Raw genomic sequence first — 14,517 nt, forward strand, 5'->3', positions numbered from 1 at the left:
AAATGCAGACATATTTAGAATATTTTCACTGTACACCAATGTCCTGCTCTACACAGGTAATGATATGAAACATGAAACGTTATCATTAGAAAGGCAAAAATTCTGAATTAAAATAAAAACCTTACACCCCTCTCTCTATAGATGCTGGGACAGTAAAAACCGTGCCCCCCCAGGTGTGAAAATTCAGCTATAAATTCATAGCAATTATGTACTTCATTTCGAAATTACACCTGATTTATATTCAAGCATTAGAAAAAGAAAGCCTCATACATCATCTGATATGTGTAGTTAAGGCCTGTGAAAACGTAATCAAAAGATCTTTGCTTATTATGCTGAGGTCCATTTAGCCAGTCTGGCTGATGACAGAACCCCGCCATTCTAAATGGCCGTTGTTGTGGAACCTCTAATGGTCCAAAATAATTTGTCATATCGGGTCAATGGGGTTGAAAAACGTTTATTGTCGTCTGTGGTAGGTAATCAATAATGATATGGGATGAGATTTATCAATCTGTCTATGGAAGCCTTGAAATAGGTGGGTGTTTTATTAATATCTGAGACCTGCCTTGTGATTCTTTCCAGACATAAAATTTGGTTATGCAGGGAAGTACACTAAAAAACAACCTATGTGTGAATCTAAAAATCATGGCTTACTTTTCAAGTTTAAAATGTTTACATCTATCCAAGGGAGACTATGGTTCAACGCATATGTATCAATTGAATTTGTGCAGTAAGCACAGGCTAATCTGGGTTTGAGCAATCTGTTCAGTTGTACACGTATATTATGTTTCATGTAAGTCACCTTAAATTTTAAATACACTAGGCAGAAAGTTGGAAAGTACCATCAAGGAATTTCCTTTTAAGAGTGCAGTATGATTGTGCATTAAGAGTGGCTTTCACTCAGTGTTTTTTCACTCCACCTTTTTATGTCCCCCACCACTATCATCGTGGGGGACATATTGTTTTTGCTCTGTCTGTTGGTCTGTCTGTTGGTTTGTTTGCTCCAACTTTAACATTTTGCCATAACTTTTGCAATATTGAAGATAGCAACTTCATATTTGGCATGCTTGTGTATCTCATCGAGCTGCACATTTTGAGTGGTGAAAGGTCAAGGTCATCCTTTGTGGTCAAAGGTAAAAAAAAATAGCTTCAAAGCGGCGCAGAAGGGGACATAGTGTTTCCTACAAACACATTTCTTGTTGTGAATGGGGCTTGGGCCCTTTGGGTGGGGAAAAATCACATGGTTTTGACTAAAATTGGGAAATCAGTATTGTTGTCTTATGCTTACAAATATTTACAAATTGAAAATAAAGATGTTTTCAATATTATTACATTATACCAATGTCAAGTAATTATGTTAAATTGCTTACATTTGCCGTACATGCTGTGGGGGCCCATTTGCATATTGTGGTTGTCCCAGGCCAGAGATCCGTCAGGGTTGTAACCTGCATGGGCACCGGGAGCTGAAACAGAGGTGACAAACAACACGTTTAACTATTATCTGTATGATACTATAGATAAGAGCTGTGCTCTGGGAAAAAAGGTTTAACCCTTTGCATGCTGGGAAATTTGTCTTCTGCTAAAATGTCGTCTGCTGAATTTCTAAAATTAGCATTTTCTTTGATTTTTTTCCAAAGAATACTATCAGAATAGCAAACAGTTTGGATCCTGATGAAACGCCACGTTCTGTGGCGTCTCATCTGGAACCAAACTGTTTGCAAAGGCCTTCAAAATTCGGTTCCTGCACTGAAAGAGTTAAATCCATGTGTGTTAAGTGTTGTCCCAGATTAGAACAGGCTTATCAGGGACAATATTTCCGCTGAGAAAAAGTTTTTTGAAAAAAAATGTCATGATGGAAAGTGTCATCCCTGATAAGCTTGTGTTAACTGGGACAACACTTTAACCCTTTCAGTGCTGGAGCCGAATTTTGAAGGACTTTGCAAACAGTTTGGATCCAGATGAGACGCCACAGAACGTGGCATCTCATCAGGATCCAAACTGTTTGCTATTCTGATAGTATTCTTTGAAAAAAATCGAACAAAATGCTTATTTTAGAAATTCAGCAGACGACATTTTAGCAGATAACAAATTTCCCAGCATGCAAAGGGTTAAGGACATGCATGTACTGTAATTCCATTGTCCCAGAGCAAGGTTCATATGATAGTTTCATCGCCATCGTCGTCGGCGTCATAATCATCATCATCATCATCATCACCATCACCATCATCATCACTATTTAATTAATACTGTGGCATGTCTGTAGGAACCATCTCAAGGATATTCATCGGTCATAATAATTGTTTCCATTATCACCTTTAAAAAATCATCAACAACATCAATATCTTGAACATTAAGTGGTCCAATGACTTTTGTTCTTCCTTTGGAACAGAGATGCATATGGCTGATTGAATTTGTTTAGCAACAAAGTAAGCAACAATGTTTCTTGATTACTTATAAAAAAACTGATAACGTCACTGTCTCCAATCAAAATGTCAATAGTGAAAGCGAAATTCGCATAAATTTAATAAATTGCTAATTTGCCCTTATGCAAATTGTTTGCAAACGCAACATCTGTGAAGTATTGAACAAAGCATCATAAGGATAGGTGTGACAAGTATTGTGTAAAATTTTGATGCATAGCTGTAATTTTGTTTTGGTTCCAATATTTCATTAATAATTTCTTTATTTATTTCATGCACCAGTGGTTGGGTTGACTTTGTTCCACTTAGACTAAGTTTATATTGGTGCACATTTTACTTTCCTTGCTTACATTTTGGTGATACATGCCATTTGGTTGAAAACTATGAACAGTTGCACACTATTTGTTCCTTTTGTAATTTGTTGTTCTATCCAAAATAGTCACCATAACCTTTTTTTGTCAGTTACCTTTTTGTACTGCTTAAATTCAACACTAAGTTTGTAAATTGCTTATTATATGCACAGTTTTTACTGATTTCAACTTTATTAAATTAAAAGGCTGGGTGTTGTTTTTGAGCCTCTTTTTCATTAAATAAAGTTCATCAGAGTTGCACAAGAGATGTCAATTTAATTTAAGTTTCTGCAATAATGAATTAAAATCTGTTCATGTCAACACACTTTCTTTTAATATTTGTAAGATATTTTCAAACATGTATTGCTGAGAATTACAGTTAAACCATTTCTATTGCTTGCAAGTCCTAAAATGTCTGATTTGTAAAACACTTTGGACCAACAACTCCAATTTAAATGCAGCTAGTTTTAACTTCATTGGTGGTTACGAAGTACCATGCTACAGAAGGTTATTGCAGAAACTTTCCGTCTAAGGCTTATTTTCAATATTTTGTTGTCTATTTTGTTTTTGTTTTGACTTTTTATTTATTGTAATTTATAATTTATTTGTATTGCTAAAGTTTCAAAGTGGTGAATCATCTTACGTAAATATATAGATGGAAAAAAAAAAGACCATTGCTTTTTTTTCGTAAATAACATCAAATCACACTTACTACCCCTTAACTGAATAAAATGCGATGATTAATTGCCCAAAATGATAAATTATTATGTGTGACACAAATGGTTTTATGCTATCAAAGTATTATAAAGGATTGACAATAATTTTTTAGTGTTAAATTATACGTAATGATGCTTAAATAGATATTGAATATGATAAATCTGTATTTATAGATTTCTGACAGGCGCTGACAAGTTTGAAGCTAAGTAGTTTGTTGACGCTAAATTAGTAGTTAATAGATTAACACCTGAGGCTAAAGATAAATATATGGTGGCAGATTTGATCCAAAATGTTAATGCATGCAGCATGTTGCTGCAAAACTATTTGTTTTTACATTATTTTAGAAACAGTACATAAAATATTAATAAAAAAATTAAAATGTTATTTTTGCTGTTTAATTAAAAATTAAACATATGTCTTTAATTGCAATGACTGACTCAATTTTTTTTACAGTTAATTTTTTAGAAATTAATTATGATATTTTTTCTTTCATCATAGTTTAATTAAAACCTTCATTTATCAATAGTGGTTAATTATATTTTAAATATTCTTTAAACAAGTAAATCATAAGGAAGACACTATTTTCTTGTTGGTAACTGGCAGCAAAACAATTGTTGAGTAATAAACTTTAAAACAAAGTCATTAATAATGAACGATGGGCTTTCATACAGGAGTACAGTCATTCAGGACAATTTCATGCATGGTAACAAGACTGAAAACATACACTATTTCAGTATAACTTTCAACATAAATCAAAGGCTAAATAGAAAATAGATTCCAAAATCATGAGTTAAAAGTGAAACTATGGTATCTGACACAAGGAATGTTAGGCTGATACACCAGTATCACATTTAATTCATGAAATGTATTTCCGCCGTCATGTTTTATCATAAGTCCTATAGACTCCCATAGACATAGTAGCGTCTCAGGGGCCCGTAAATTCATGTTCCAGTCACAAGCCTCTGGTTGTTCGAAAATTAATGAGAGAATAAATTCACATAATGAGTATTCCTGCCATTGATTACAGAGATAAATACTGATTTTGTAAGAAAATACAAAGAATTGAAATTCAGGTTCTGTCCATTTACCATATAATTACAATTTTATGGATCTTATATCAATGAAAAACACATTATAATCCCATTTACATTTATCATTTATTGTTTTGGTGGACAAATAACTTTAAAAAACAGCATATGATAAACAGTAATGAAAATTTAACAGCCCGAGTTTTTTTCTGACAGAATGGAAGTGCAGAAATTTGCTCTATGTGACAAGACAAAAAAGTGATGGTAAAAAATTCTTTATGAAATTGTTTAATGTGTGCTAATGCATGTGTCTGGGAGAACTTTGTTTCTCATTGTTGGGAACAAACGCCCAGAATGCTGCTCACAATTATTTCTAATTTTGCAGGATAAATTTTCAGTATATTTATATAGGCGCTATGATAATGGACAATACTCCAAGAAAAAAGTTTATTCTTCCATGACACTTTAATCTTAATATTATTATTTGTGTATTGTACTTTGTAATCTACTAAATTTCATTGTGGCGTCAATGTATTGTTGTAGGTGAATGCCCTCACAATTCTCTGGCAATATTGTGCCCTAGCAATTGCATAACTGTCAACATTTGTAACTTATGTCTACTGTAGTGCTTGATGATCTTATGAACAGCGACAGCATCCAATTATTATTTAGGGGCACAAGAACGTATTTCATTGTTCTTTGAAACCTAATTAATTACTACCCTACTGTGAAGAAATTACTTAGAATTAACAAACACTGTAAACATTCAGAAGTGATCTACGGTGATTCCTTCACTGAACTTAGTTGTTTACGTCAAAACATGGGTGATTCCTTCACTTAACTTAGTTGTTTATATCAAAACTTCATCAAATTGCATTTTTACAAATCCTATAAAAAGAAGGATTTATTTGATAAATATTAATGTATATTGGTCATGTTTTGTTTCATTTAATTTAATCATTTAATAGTTATTTTTCACATAATTTAAACAAACAATCATGAGTCTTATCTTACTAGCAGCTAGAATATTTTGCTTCTCCAGGATGAAAATTGCCTCGTTAGTATGATGGGACTAATAGAATGTTCGTGCCCTTTGTATACTCCTTATGATATGTAGTACCTGAATTGAAATGCACTTTGCCCAGTGTTCTTTTGATTTTAAAAATAGCATGCATGAAATTATAACATTATTTATCAACAACCTTGGCACGTTTTCATAGAAATTCTTTTATCTGTGAGGGTGTTTTCCACTTTTACATGCAAACATGTGTCATTGTCTTGAGTTTTGACTTATACCCAGCATTCATGCAATCATATGATTTCATGTGAAAAGAATAAATTCTCTAACCATAGCTGAAGAGTATTTAAATCTTTTCAAGAAGGTAAGAACTGGATCCATCGATGGATCCGTTGACTTACATTTGTGTAAGTTTATATTTGTTTATTTTTATTTTTTTGAAACAAAATTCCTAGTGTTCTGTACTTACCAGCTCTATTTGAAAGGTCAATCATAGGTTGGACTATGTGTTCTGTACTTGCCAGCTCTATTTGACTGGTCAATCATGGTTGGACTATGTGTTCTGTACTTATCAGCTCTATTTGACTAGTCAGTGTAGGTTGGACTATGTGTTCTGTACTTACCAGCTCTATTAATATTGGTCAATCATAGGTTGGACTATGTGTTCTGTACTTACCAGCTCTATTTGAAAGGTCATTCATAATAAGGTTGGACTATGTGTTCTGTTCTTGCCAGCTCTATTTGACTGGTCAATCATAGGTTGGACTACATGTTCTGTACTTACCAGCTCTATTTGACTGGTAAGTGTAGGTTGGACTATGTGTTCTGTACTTACCAGCTCTATTAATAATGGTCAATCATAGGTTGGACTAATAACATGTGTTCTGTACTTACCACCTCTATTTGACTGGTCAATCATAGGTTGTACTATGTGTTCTGTACTTACCAGCTCTATTTGACTGGTCAATCATAGGTTGGACTATCCGCCGCCGTGCGTTTATAAACCTGAAAATATACAAAATATGACACTTATTACTTGTTAACTTGTGAATAATATATAAAATATAAATTAAAATCCAAATTATAACTATGATCATAAAATAACAGTAGCTAGTGAGAATAGCAGAAATATAACAAATAATTGCCATGAAGTATCAATTGCTTTGAATTGTCAGGAATGATGCCCATTAGATTGGCAAAGAAGCATGAATAATAAATATGGTATATATATAGGCTCTATAATGATTAATGATAAGTCTGAAAATAAAATATGTTTTCCATGTAAATACGGAAAGCTAAGAACATGTCTACAAATAACTAGATTCTTATGAATGTGCAAATACAAAACGAGTAGTGAAATATATGCTAACATGTTCCCTGAAGATGGCTTTTGTGATTAATGTTTGCAGTTTTGTTATACATTAACCAGTGGGAGGTAGCAATATGAATGGAAAATATGTTTTTGTTGTATTTTCTTGTTTTTTTCTGACACCCCCATTGCATGCTGTTTAATTTGCATAATTGAGAAATAACAAAGGACACAAATTATAACAAGCCTGGTTGAAGCGCCATATGGTTTTGCCTCCTATTTATTACCATATTTTAAATCTACATACCCCTTCAATACTTAACCCATTTATGCCTAGTGGACTCTCCCATCCTTCAAAATTGGATAAATTTATTTCCAAAATTAGTATATTTATTTCTATATTTAGAATATTTCTTACAGAAATTTCTTAAAGCAAACAGCGCAGACCCTGATGAGACGCCGCATCATGCGGCATCTCATCTGGGTCTACGCTGTTTGCCAAGGCCTTTTTTCTAGACGCTACCCATAAATGGGTTAAACAAAAAATCTCTTTTGATGTATCTAGTAACACAAGCTACACTACTCAATATTGTATTGTCAATAGTTTGCATATTTTTATGTAATACATAAACATTTAAATAAATACAAAAGCTTGGGTAGGAATAAAACCTTAACAGGAGGTAACCACCAGAAGGCATTTGGTTGTGCATAATCATTGATATTACCCCAACAGGGGCATGTTCTTACAACTGAGGGTACTGGTTCTATACTGAAACTTTGATGTTAGAAATGAAGTGTCCTAATCTTTAATAAGTTTTGGTTAACCAAACATACATAAATAAATATAAGCCTTGTTCTGAGAAAACTGGGCTTAATGCATGTGCGTTAAGTGTCATCCCAGATTAGCCTGTGCAGTCCGCACAGGCTTATCAGGGACGACACTTTCCGCAGAAACTTGATTTTCGGTAAGGAGGGACTTCCTTGAAACTAAAATATTAATAGCGGCAAGTGTCGTCCCTTATTAGCCTGTGCGGACAGCACAGGCTAATCTAGGACTACACTTTACGCACATGCATTAAGCCCAGTTTTCTCAGAACGTGGCTAATTTGCTGATATACATTCTTTACTTCTACCATGAGCAAGCAGCTTTAAAGAACGTCAATGAGGAAAATCTTTGCTACCCTGTAACTCATAACGCAAGTGAGGTTACTTATAAAAATATGCAGAATTCTGACATCAGTTAAACTCATCATTGAGAGCATGTGTCTGAATGGATTCATAATGCACAACTTGTGTCTTATCATGAAATGTGTTTTAAATGAAATTGCCAAAATTCACAATAGCTTCCAATGGTTTTTTTGGCATTAAATGTGGCTTAAAAATATAGGTTTAAAATGAGTTGTAATTGAACCTTATGCGAGGTAATTAATCGGAAAGTGAAAATAATGATGAAAGGGGAGGTAACAGATCTGTGCAATGTTGCCGTCAGAATTTTAACGGTAGAGCTTTCTGCGTGTAATGAGGGAGGTTATTAAGGCCTTATTGGACTGAAATGTCGGGTTCTTAGCAGCCATCAATCACTATTGACAATCACCGCTCATTTGGGGGCACCTTTCTGGTACAGTCGTAATAACTGCTGATGAAAATGTGATTCCCTAAGTAGTGTCACATTCTTCTAGCTCATTTTGTTGCTTTTTGTCTATGTGATTTTTTTTAATGTAATTGATAATTATTATAATTCATTTTAGATTGTTTTGTAACTGCAAGGGCAGTAGAAGATTATGACTAAGTGAATTGTGATATTTTTCATATAAATGCAAGTTGAAAAGTCAGAGTATTCAAGATAAACAATTGCATTAAAGTAGTCACAACCATTTTTTTTCATGTAGTGTTTTTTTCACTAGATAATGCCATTTTTATATCAGTGCATCAAGTAATATTTTATACTTGGTTATGCATCTGTACATATGAGTACGGGGTATAAATTGCTTGGTTGTCATTTTTCAACACATACTTCTGGCATTTAATGCATGTCTGTAGTATCATTTGGCTAACCAGGTGTGATATTTCTATTCGTTTCCACTACAGAATGGTTTATGTTATCTTAGCATGTTAATGTCTTTTCCCTGCAGAATCATGAAGAACCAGTCGACAAAACATATTTGTACTCAGGTCCATGCAAACCCTGAAATTCTTTATTTATATCATAACAAGTCAAAGAAATGAATATTAATGCTTATTATTATTGTGAAAAAATAACAGATATATAAAGCTGCTTTTTATTAATATTTTTAGTTTGATTTCTAGAGTAATTCATCTGAGTTTATACTGTTGTACTTAATAATTTTTTTGAAAGACTGTAATATATTCATTTAATAATGGAACGGGAAATAGTTAAATAAGTTTTGCATAGTTTACAACAGTTTTTTTCATAAAAAATTGGACTTCATCTGAAATATTTTTGTTTAGTAAATGCAGCAAACTTTTCAGAGAAGACCCTTTTGTAATATTTAAATAACGTTATTTGTAAATAATTATTATACTAAATACAAAAGCTAAAAAATTTGGTAATTAAATATTTTAAAGGGATCTGACATTTCACTACCCATGGCATAACATGGAACTAGCATAACTACTTAACTAGGAACAACTCAATTAAACCTGAAAAGAATCCAGCCTCCAAGAACTAAATACAATGACTTTGTGGCAGCAGAGGAGGTTTTAAAACAAAACAGCTGGAGTCAGTTAGGGTGGCAAATGGCTGTTGGTTTTTATCCATTTTTCCCAGCTAGATTAATTTATCTCAAGTGCAAAAGTAGCTCCTCAGTCTTATCTGTGAATGTGAAACTTATGTTTGGTTAAGCAGCTATATAAATGTTATTTTGGTGTGTATTCTGCTTGATACCAATCGCCCGGGAGTCCCCATCCAAATTATCCCAACTATTGGCATGAGTGGAATTCTCCGAGAATCATGATAAGCCCACATAGGAGAGCTGTAGCACGACTACTTTATCGGTTTCTCATAAATATAGCTGGCAAATGGTTTCCTTTTTATTTATTTCGACCATGTGAAATTTTTGGATTCTTTCTTTCCGTTTCTGAGTTTTCTTGTTTCCCCCATTTTACCTAGTCAACATGTCATGCTCTATTTTAGTGAATATTAATGATAAGATTGGATAGGCCTGCCACTTTATTCTGAGAAGTAACAGCCACTGTCTTCAAAATGTCAGTCAAAATCTCCACACATTGTAAAATCTGTCAGAGATGTTATCTGGCAATAAAAAAATTCAGCAGTAGATCTTATGAAGCATCTTAAAATACCTCGCAATGAGCGCAAACAAAATGTATAAGGGAGAAAACTCTGTGAACCAATTATGTTTAGCATTATCATTAGTTGTCTTTCTTAGATTGGATTTCGATGCAAAATTTCCACCAAAAAGTGTATTACAAATAGTGTTTCAAGTCCTCATAAATTCACCAAATACAACCATGGATTTTTTTTCAGTAAATGTGTGCTAATTGATCCTGTGTAATTGCTTCCCCCTCCACAGCCATTGCACAGGGAGTGTGTATTATTTCCCGTTGTGGACTCGGTGTCATACTAGTGTCGGAGATGATTGATTGCTCCTCGTGTAATCTGGCGCCACTTCCCAACGTTCTTCCCTTGCAATAATAGACGGGAAAGATTGCCTAGAGATGCTGTTGTATTAGTTCATCTATGAAGCGATATCATCATAATGCTTTTTCCTTGCCCAATTGTTTGGATTAATTCCGCAGGCATTTCTTTCAGTATCTGATGATGTAACTATTTTAAAAAATCTATTGGCAAATTAAAAGCATAGCTAATTAAATCACACTGATACAAAATGGCCCTGAAAATCGCAATAATGGAACTGGAATTTCTCCCAGTAAAACACCTGTACAAAACCAGTCATATTCTGTGACACTCTACCTACTAATATATCATCATTTCAAAGGATTTCTAATAGAAAAAAAAAAACAAATCTATCAAATTCACATATAACATGTCCTCTTTCAAACATTTAATCAAATATGTAGAACACTGTAGTATTCACACTAGCACCAATATATCTAACTCCAATGAAAAGAACATGCCCTGCCGATTCCTCCCCTCCAAATTTCAGACCCAATCTAACCGGCCATTATTCCTGCCACAGAAATTTTCACAGCAAGTAGATGATTATATTTCCAGTAGATGATAGGATTGCCACAAACTGGCTGTCAAATTCCAAGTGTCCATTCCGGGACAAATTGCTACTTCACACTTGTTAGAACTGACCATTCAGATCGGGTTTCAGGGTTTCGAAGTGTTCTCAGGAATCTCTTGTCCTTAATAGAACAAGTTGCAGTTGCTAGGAGGCAAGAAATACTTGCGGAATTTCAGATATTTTGCTAAATTGAAAATCTGTTTAAGAGTAACTTAGATTTTTCAAGTTCACAGCGTGGGAGGCCTGTTTCCAGTTTTCAAACAATTTCAGTTTTATAAGTTTAAAAAATATCTATTCCGTTTCAACTTAAATTATGATGTTAATCAAAGGTTCATGGGTGTAAAAACAACTCACAACTAGAAATGGCGCGGCAGAGGCCGACGCGTATCCCCACGCCGAATGTTTGACCTAGGTGTGCCCCAGGGTTGGTAATGGGGCCATGCATAGCTGAGATTGACCGTATTGTCATAAGAGAAGTTCATCATCAATTAGAAGTGAATTGGTGTAGAAATGAAGAAGTTATAGTAAAAGGCAATTTTGGGTGGGTGTGACATATGTGGGCAGGGCGCCCCAGGGTTGGTAATTGTGCCATGCATAGTTGAGATTGACCGTATTGTCATAAGAGAAGTTCCGTATCAATTTGAAGTGAATCGGTGTAGAAATGAAGAAATTATAGTAAAAGGCAATTTTGGGCGGGTGTGGTCTATGTGGGCGGGGCCCCAGGGTTGGTAATGGGGCCATGCATAGTTGAGATTGACCGTATTGTCATAAGAGAGGTTCAGTATCAATTTGAAGTGAATCGGTGTAGAAATGAAGAAATTATAGTAAAAGGCAATTTTGGGTGGGTGTGGTCTATGTGGGCGGGGCGCCCCAGGGTTGGCAATGGGGCCATGCATAGTTGAGATTGACTGTATTGTCATAAGAGAAGTTCAATATCAATTTGAAGTGAATCGGTGTAGAAATAAAGAAATTATAGTAAAGGCAATTTTGGGTGGGTGTGGTCTATGTGGGCGGGGCCCCAGGGTTGGTTATGGGGCCATGCATAGTTGAGATTGACCCTAATGTCATAAGAGAAGTTCAGTATCAATTTGAAGTGAATCCGTGTAGAAATGAAAAAATTATAGTAAATGGAATTTTTTGGTGGGTGTGGCCTATGTGGGCGGGCGCCCCAGGGTTGGGATTGGGGCCATGCATAGTTGAGATTGACCCTAATGTCATAACAAAAGTTCAGTATCAATTTGAAGTGAATCCGTGTAGAAATGAAAAAATTATAGTAAATGGAAATTTTTGGTGGGTGTGGCCTATGTGGGCGGGGCGCCCCAGGGTTGGGAATGGGGCCATGCATGGTTGAGATTGACTGTATTGTCATAAGAGAGGTCCAGTATCAATTTGAAGTGAATCGGTGTAGAAATAAAGAAGTAAATGTAAAATAACCTAAAAAAATGAGTGATAATTTCTGACGCGGCCCCACCCCAACTGCTATAACTTTTGACCCAGGGGTCAGATCAAAATTCCAAATAGTGCAGGGTCGCACATATGCTCATAGCTACCATGTGTGTAAGTTTCAAGGTTCTAGTGCTTTTAGTGTAGGAGGAGATAGTGGCCAGGACGGACGGACGGATGGACAGACGGACGGACGGACGGACGGCGGAGATAACCACAATATCCCCACCTTTTTTTCAAAAAGCGTGGGGATAACAATAATACAACTCCCATAACTTTTCAAAAGTGTACTTATAACATGGGGTAATAACATCTGTATTTGTAATGCATGTTATATACTGTAAATACTCATTGAGTCAACTAATTTAGCACATTCAGTATATCTTGAATATTCCTACACAATACTCCCATTCCTATTATTTTCCCCATAACATGCTGAAAACATTAATAACTTGCTCCTCAATGTTGAGTTTTACATTCATCTTCACAGCTAGAATGGCAGCCTTTTTCCAAAGCAAGTGGAAGTGTTTATGATGATCATAAACCCCTGACAGAGTCTCATCAGGTCTGTATATGATTGCAAACTAATCACCTGAACGCCTGTTGCCACAGTTGTCGTTCCAGTAATTAGTATCTGACCTCGCCACATAATTACATTATTATCTCCCATGTCATAATTACACCCCTTATTGGATACTCTTCAGAGCATCTCTGATAAGGTAACAAAAAGTGTTTAATTAATCTCTAAATGAAAGTAAAAATAGGAAATTACATAGCCTCTAAGCCCTTAATGAAGAAATGTTATCAGAGATGCTCAAATTTTAATTGCACTATCAGTTTCTCATTGTTTTTACAGCTGTTGCTGGTGGCTGGTGTCTGCAATACTCATTTGAGAGAGATATCAAACTAATTTCAAGCCATAATTAAGCATTAGACACACTGTACAATGTATATTGGAAATGTTCATAAAAATATGTCTATTACAAAATAACTTGCATAATGTAACAATGGAAAAGTCTGTCTACAAAACAAAGCACTATGTGTGGATAGTAAGTAAATTATTTAGAAGTATTATTAACCGCATTGTTATTCTTGAACTTATTCAAAATGGGTTTCAAATGCAATACACAAACCATTTGTGATTGCCGTTATAATAGCTTTTTATCATCTATTAAATAATTGCAAAGGAGAAGTTTTTTTAATGCATTTTATAAATTTAATTACAATTCTGTCATAAATTAGCAATTAAGTTCATCAAGTGAAGTTTCTGGTTTCAGTCTTTCCACCCATGTGTAAAAATTTTACAGGTTAAAACCCTATTTAACTACCAGCTTTAGGGCAATCTCCACTGACATTTTTATCATTTGGCAGTCCAAAAATTGATTCCATATCAACTGCACTCATCGTTCTCATCACCTTTATCTGCTGGCTTATCAGTTCACACAACAAACCTCATCTTCCACTGTACTCTTACTATCTGACTGTCATATCTATCAACTTATAATGGGTTTTCTACTAACAAAATCATGTCCATGTGTTTTAGAATTATTTTCTTGTGATTTTGCCAATGTAGAGCCTTTATTTTAGCGGATAAGAAATAGGGCTAATTACTATGTGGGTGCTGTGAAAAATTTCCATGAAATCATGGCAAATTTAGCATAAAAATGTGCTGTCCATGATACAATATAATATTGCCCTGTTTTAGTTGACAAGTCTATGTTAAGATATGCTGTTGATGATACTTAAGTTACTGGCACTTGCTCTTTTAGGAAATGTAATGAAGCCCATTTAAAAATATTACAAAACTAACTACAAATAATATTTAATATTGAAAAACTTAAAACCACTTAAAAATGAATTAATCGAGAGTTATGTAGTGGACAAACAACAAAACCGTAAAGGAATATTCAACAATTTCAGAACAATATATACTGGTGTTTTTAAGTATATTAAACAAAAGCATAATTTTTGGTAAATTGCATCACATAAAAAACTTAATAGGCCTA

General features: G+C 34.4%; 1 protein-coding gene across 2 annotated transcripts in view; it reads right to left on the minus strand.

The window, feature by feature from the left end:
- The window catches only part of LOC127875197 (homeobox protein Meis1-like), a 135,173-nt gene that overhangs the window by 7,919 nt on the left and 112,737 nt on the right, over positions 1-14,517 (minus strand). For both annotated transcript variants that reach the window (XM_052420052.1, XM_052420051.1), the window contains 2 exons: positions 6,477-6,535; positions 1,368-1,460 (listed from right to left, as the gene is read on the minus strand). In XM_052420052.1, coding sequence (XP_052276012.1) covers positions 1,368-1,460; positions 6,477-6,535 — 152 coding nt within the window. The remainder of the gene's footprint in view (positions 1-1,367; positions 1,461-6,476; positions 6,536-14,517) is intronic.

Source organism: Dreissena polymorpha, chromosome 3, assembly GCF_020536995.1.
Source record: "Dreissena polymorpha isolate Duluth1 chromosome 3, UMN_Dpol_1.0, whole genome shotgun sequence".
In the NCBI taxonomy this organism is placed as follows: domain Eukaryota; kingdom Metazoa; phylum Mollusca; class Bivalvia; order Myida; family Dreissenidae; genus Dreissena; species Dreissena polymorpha.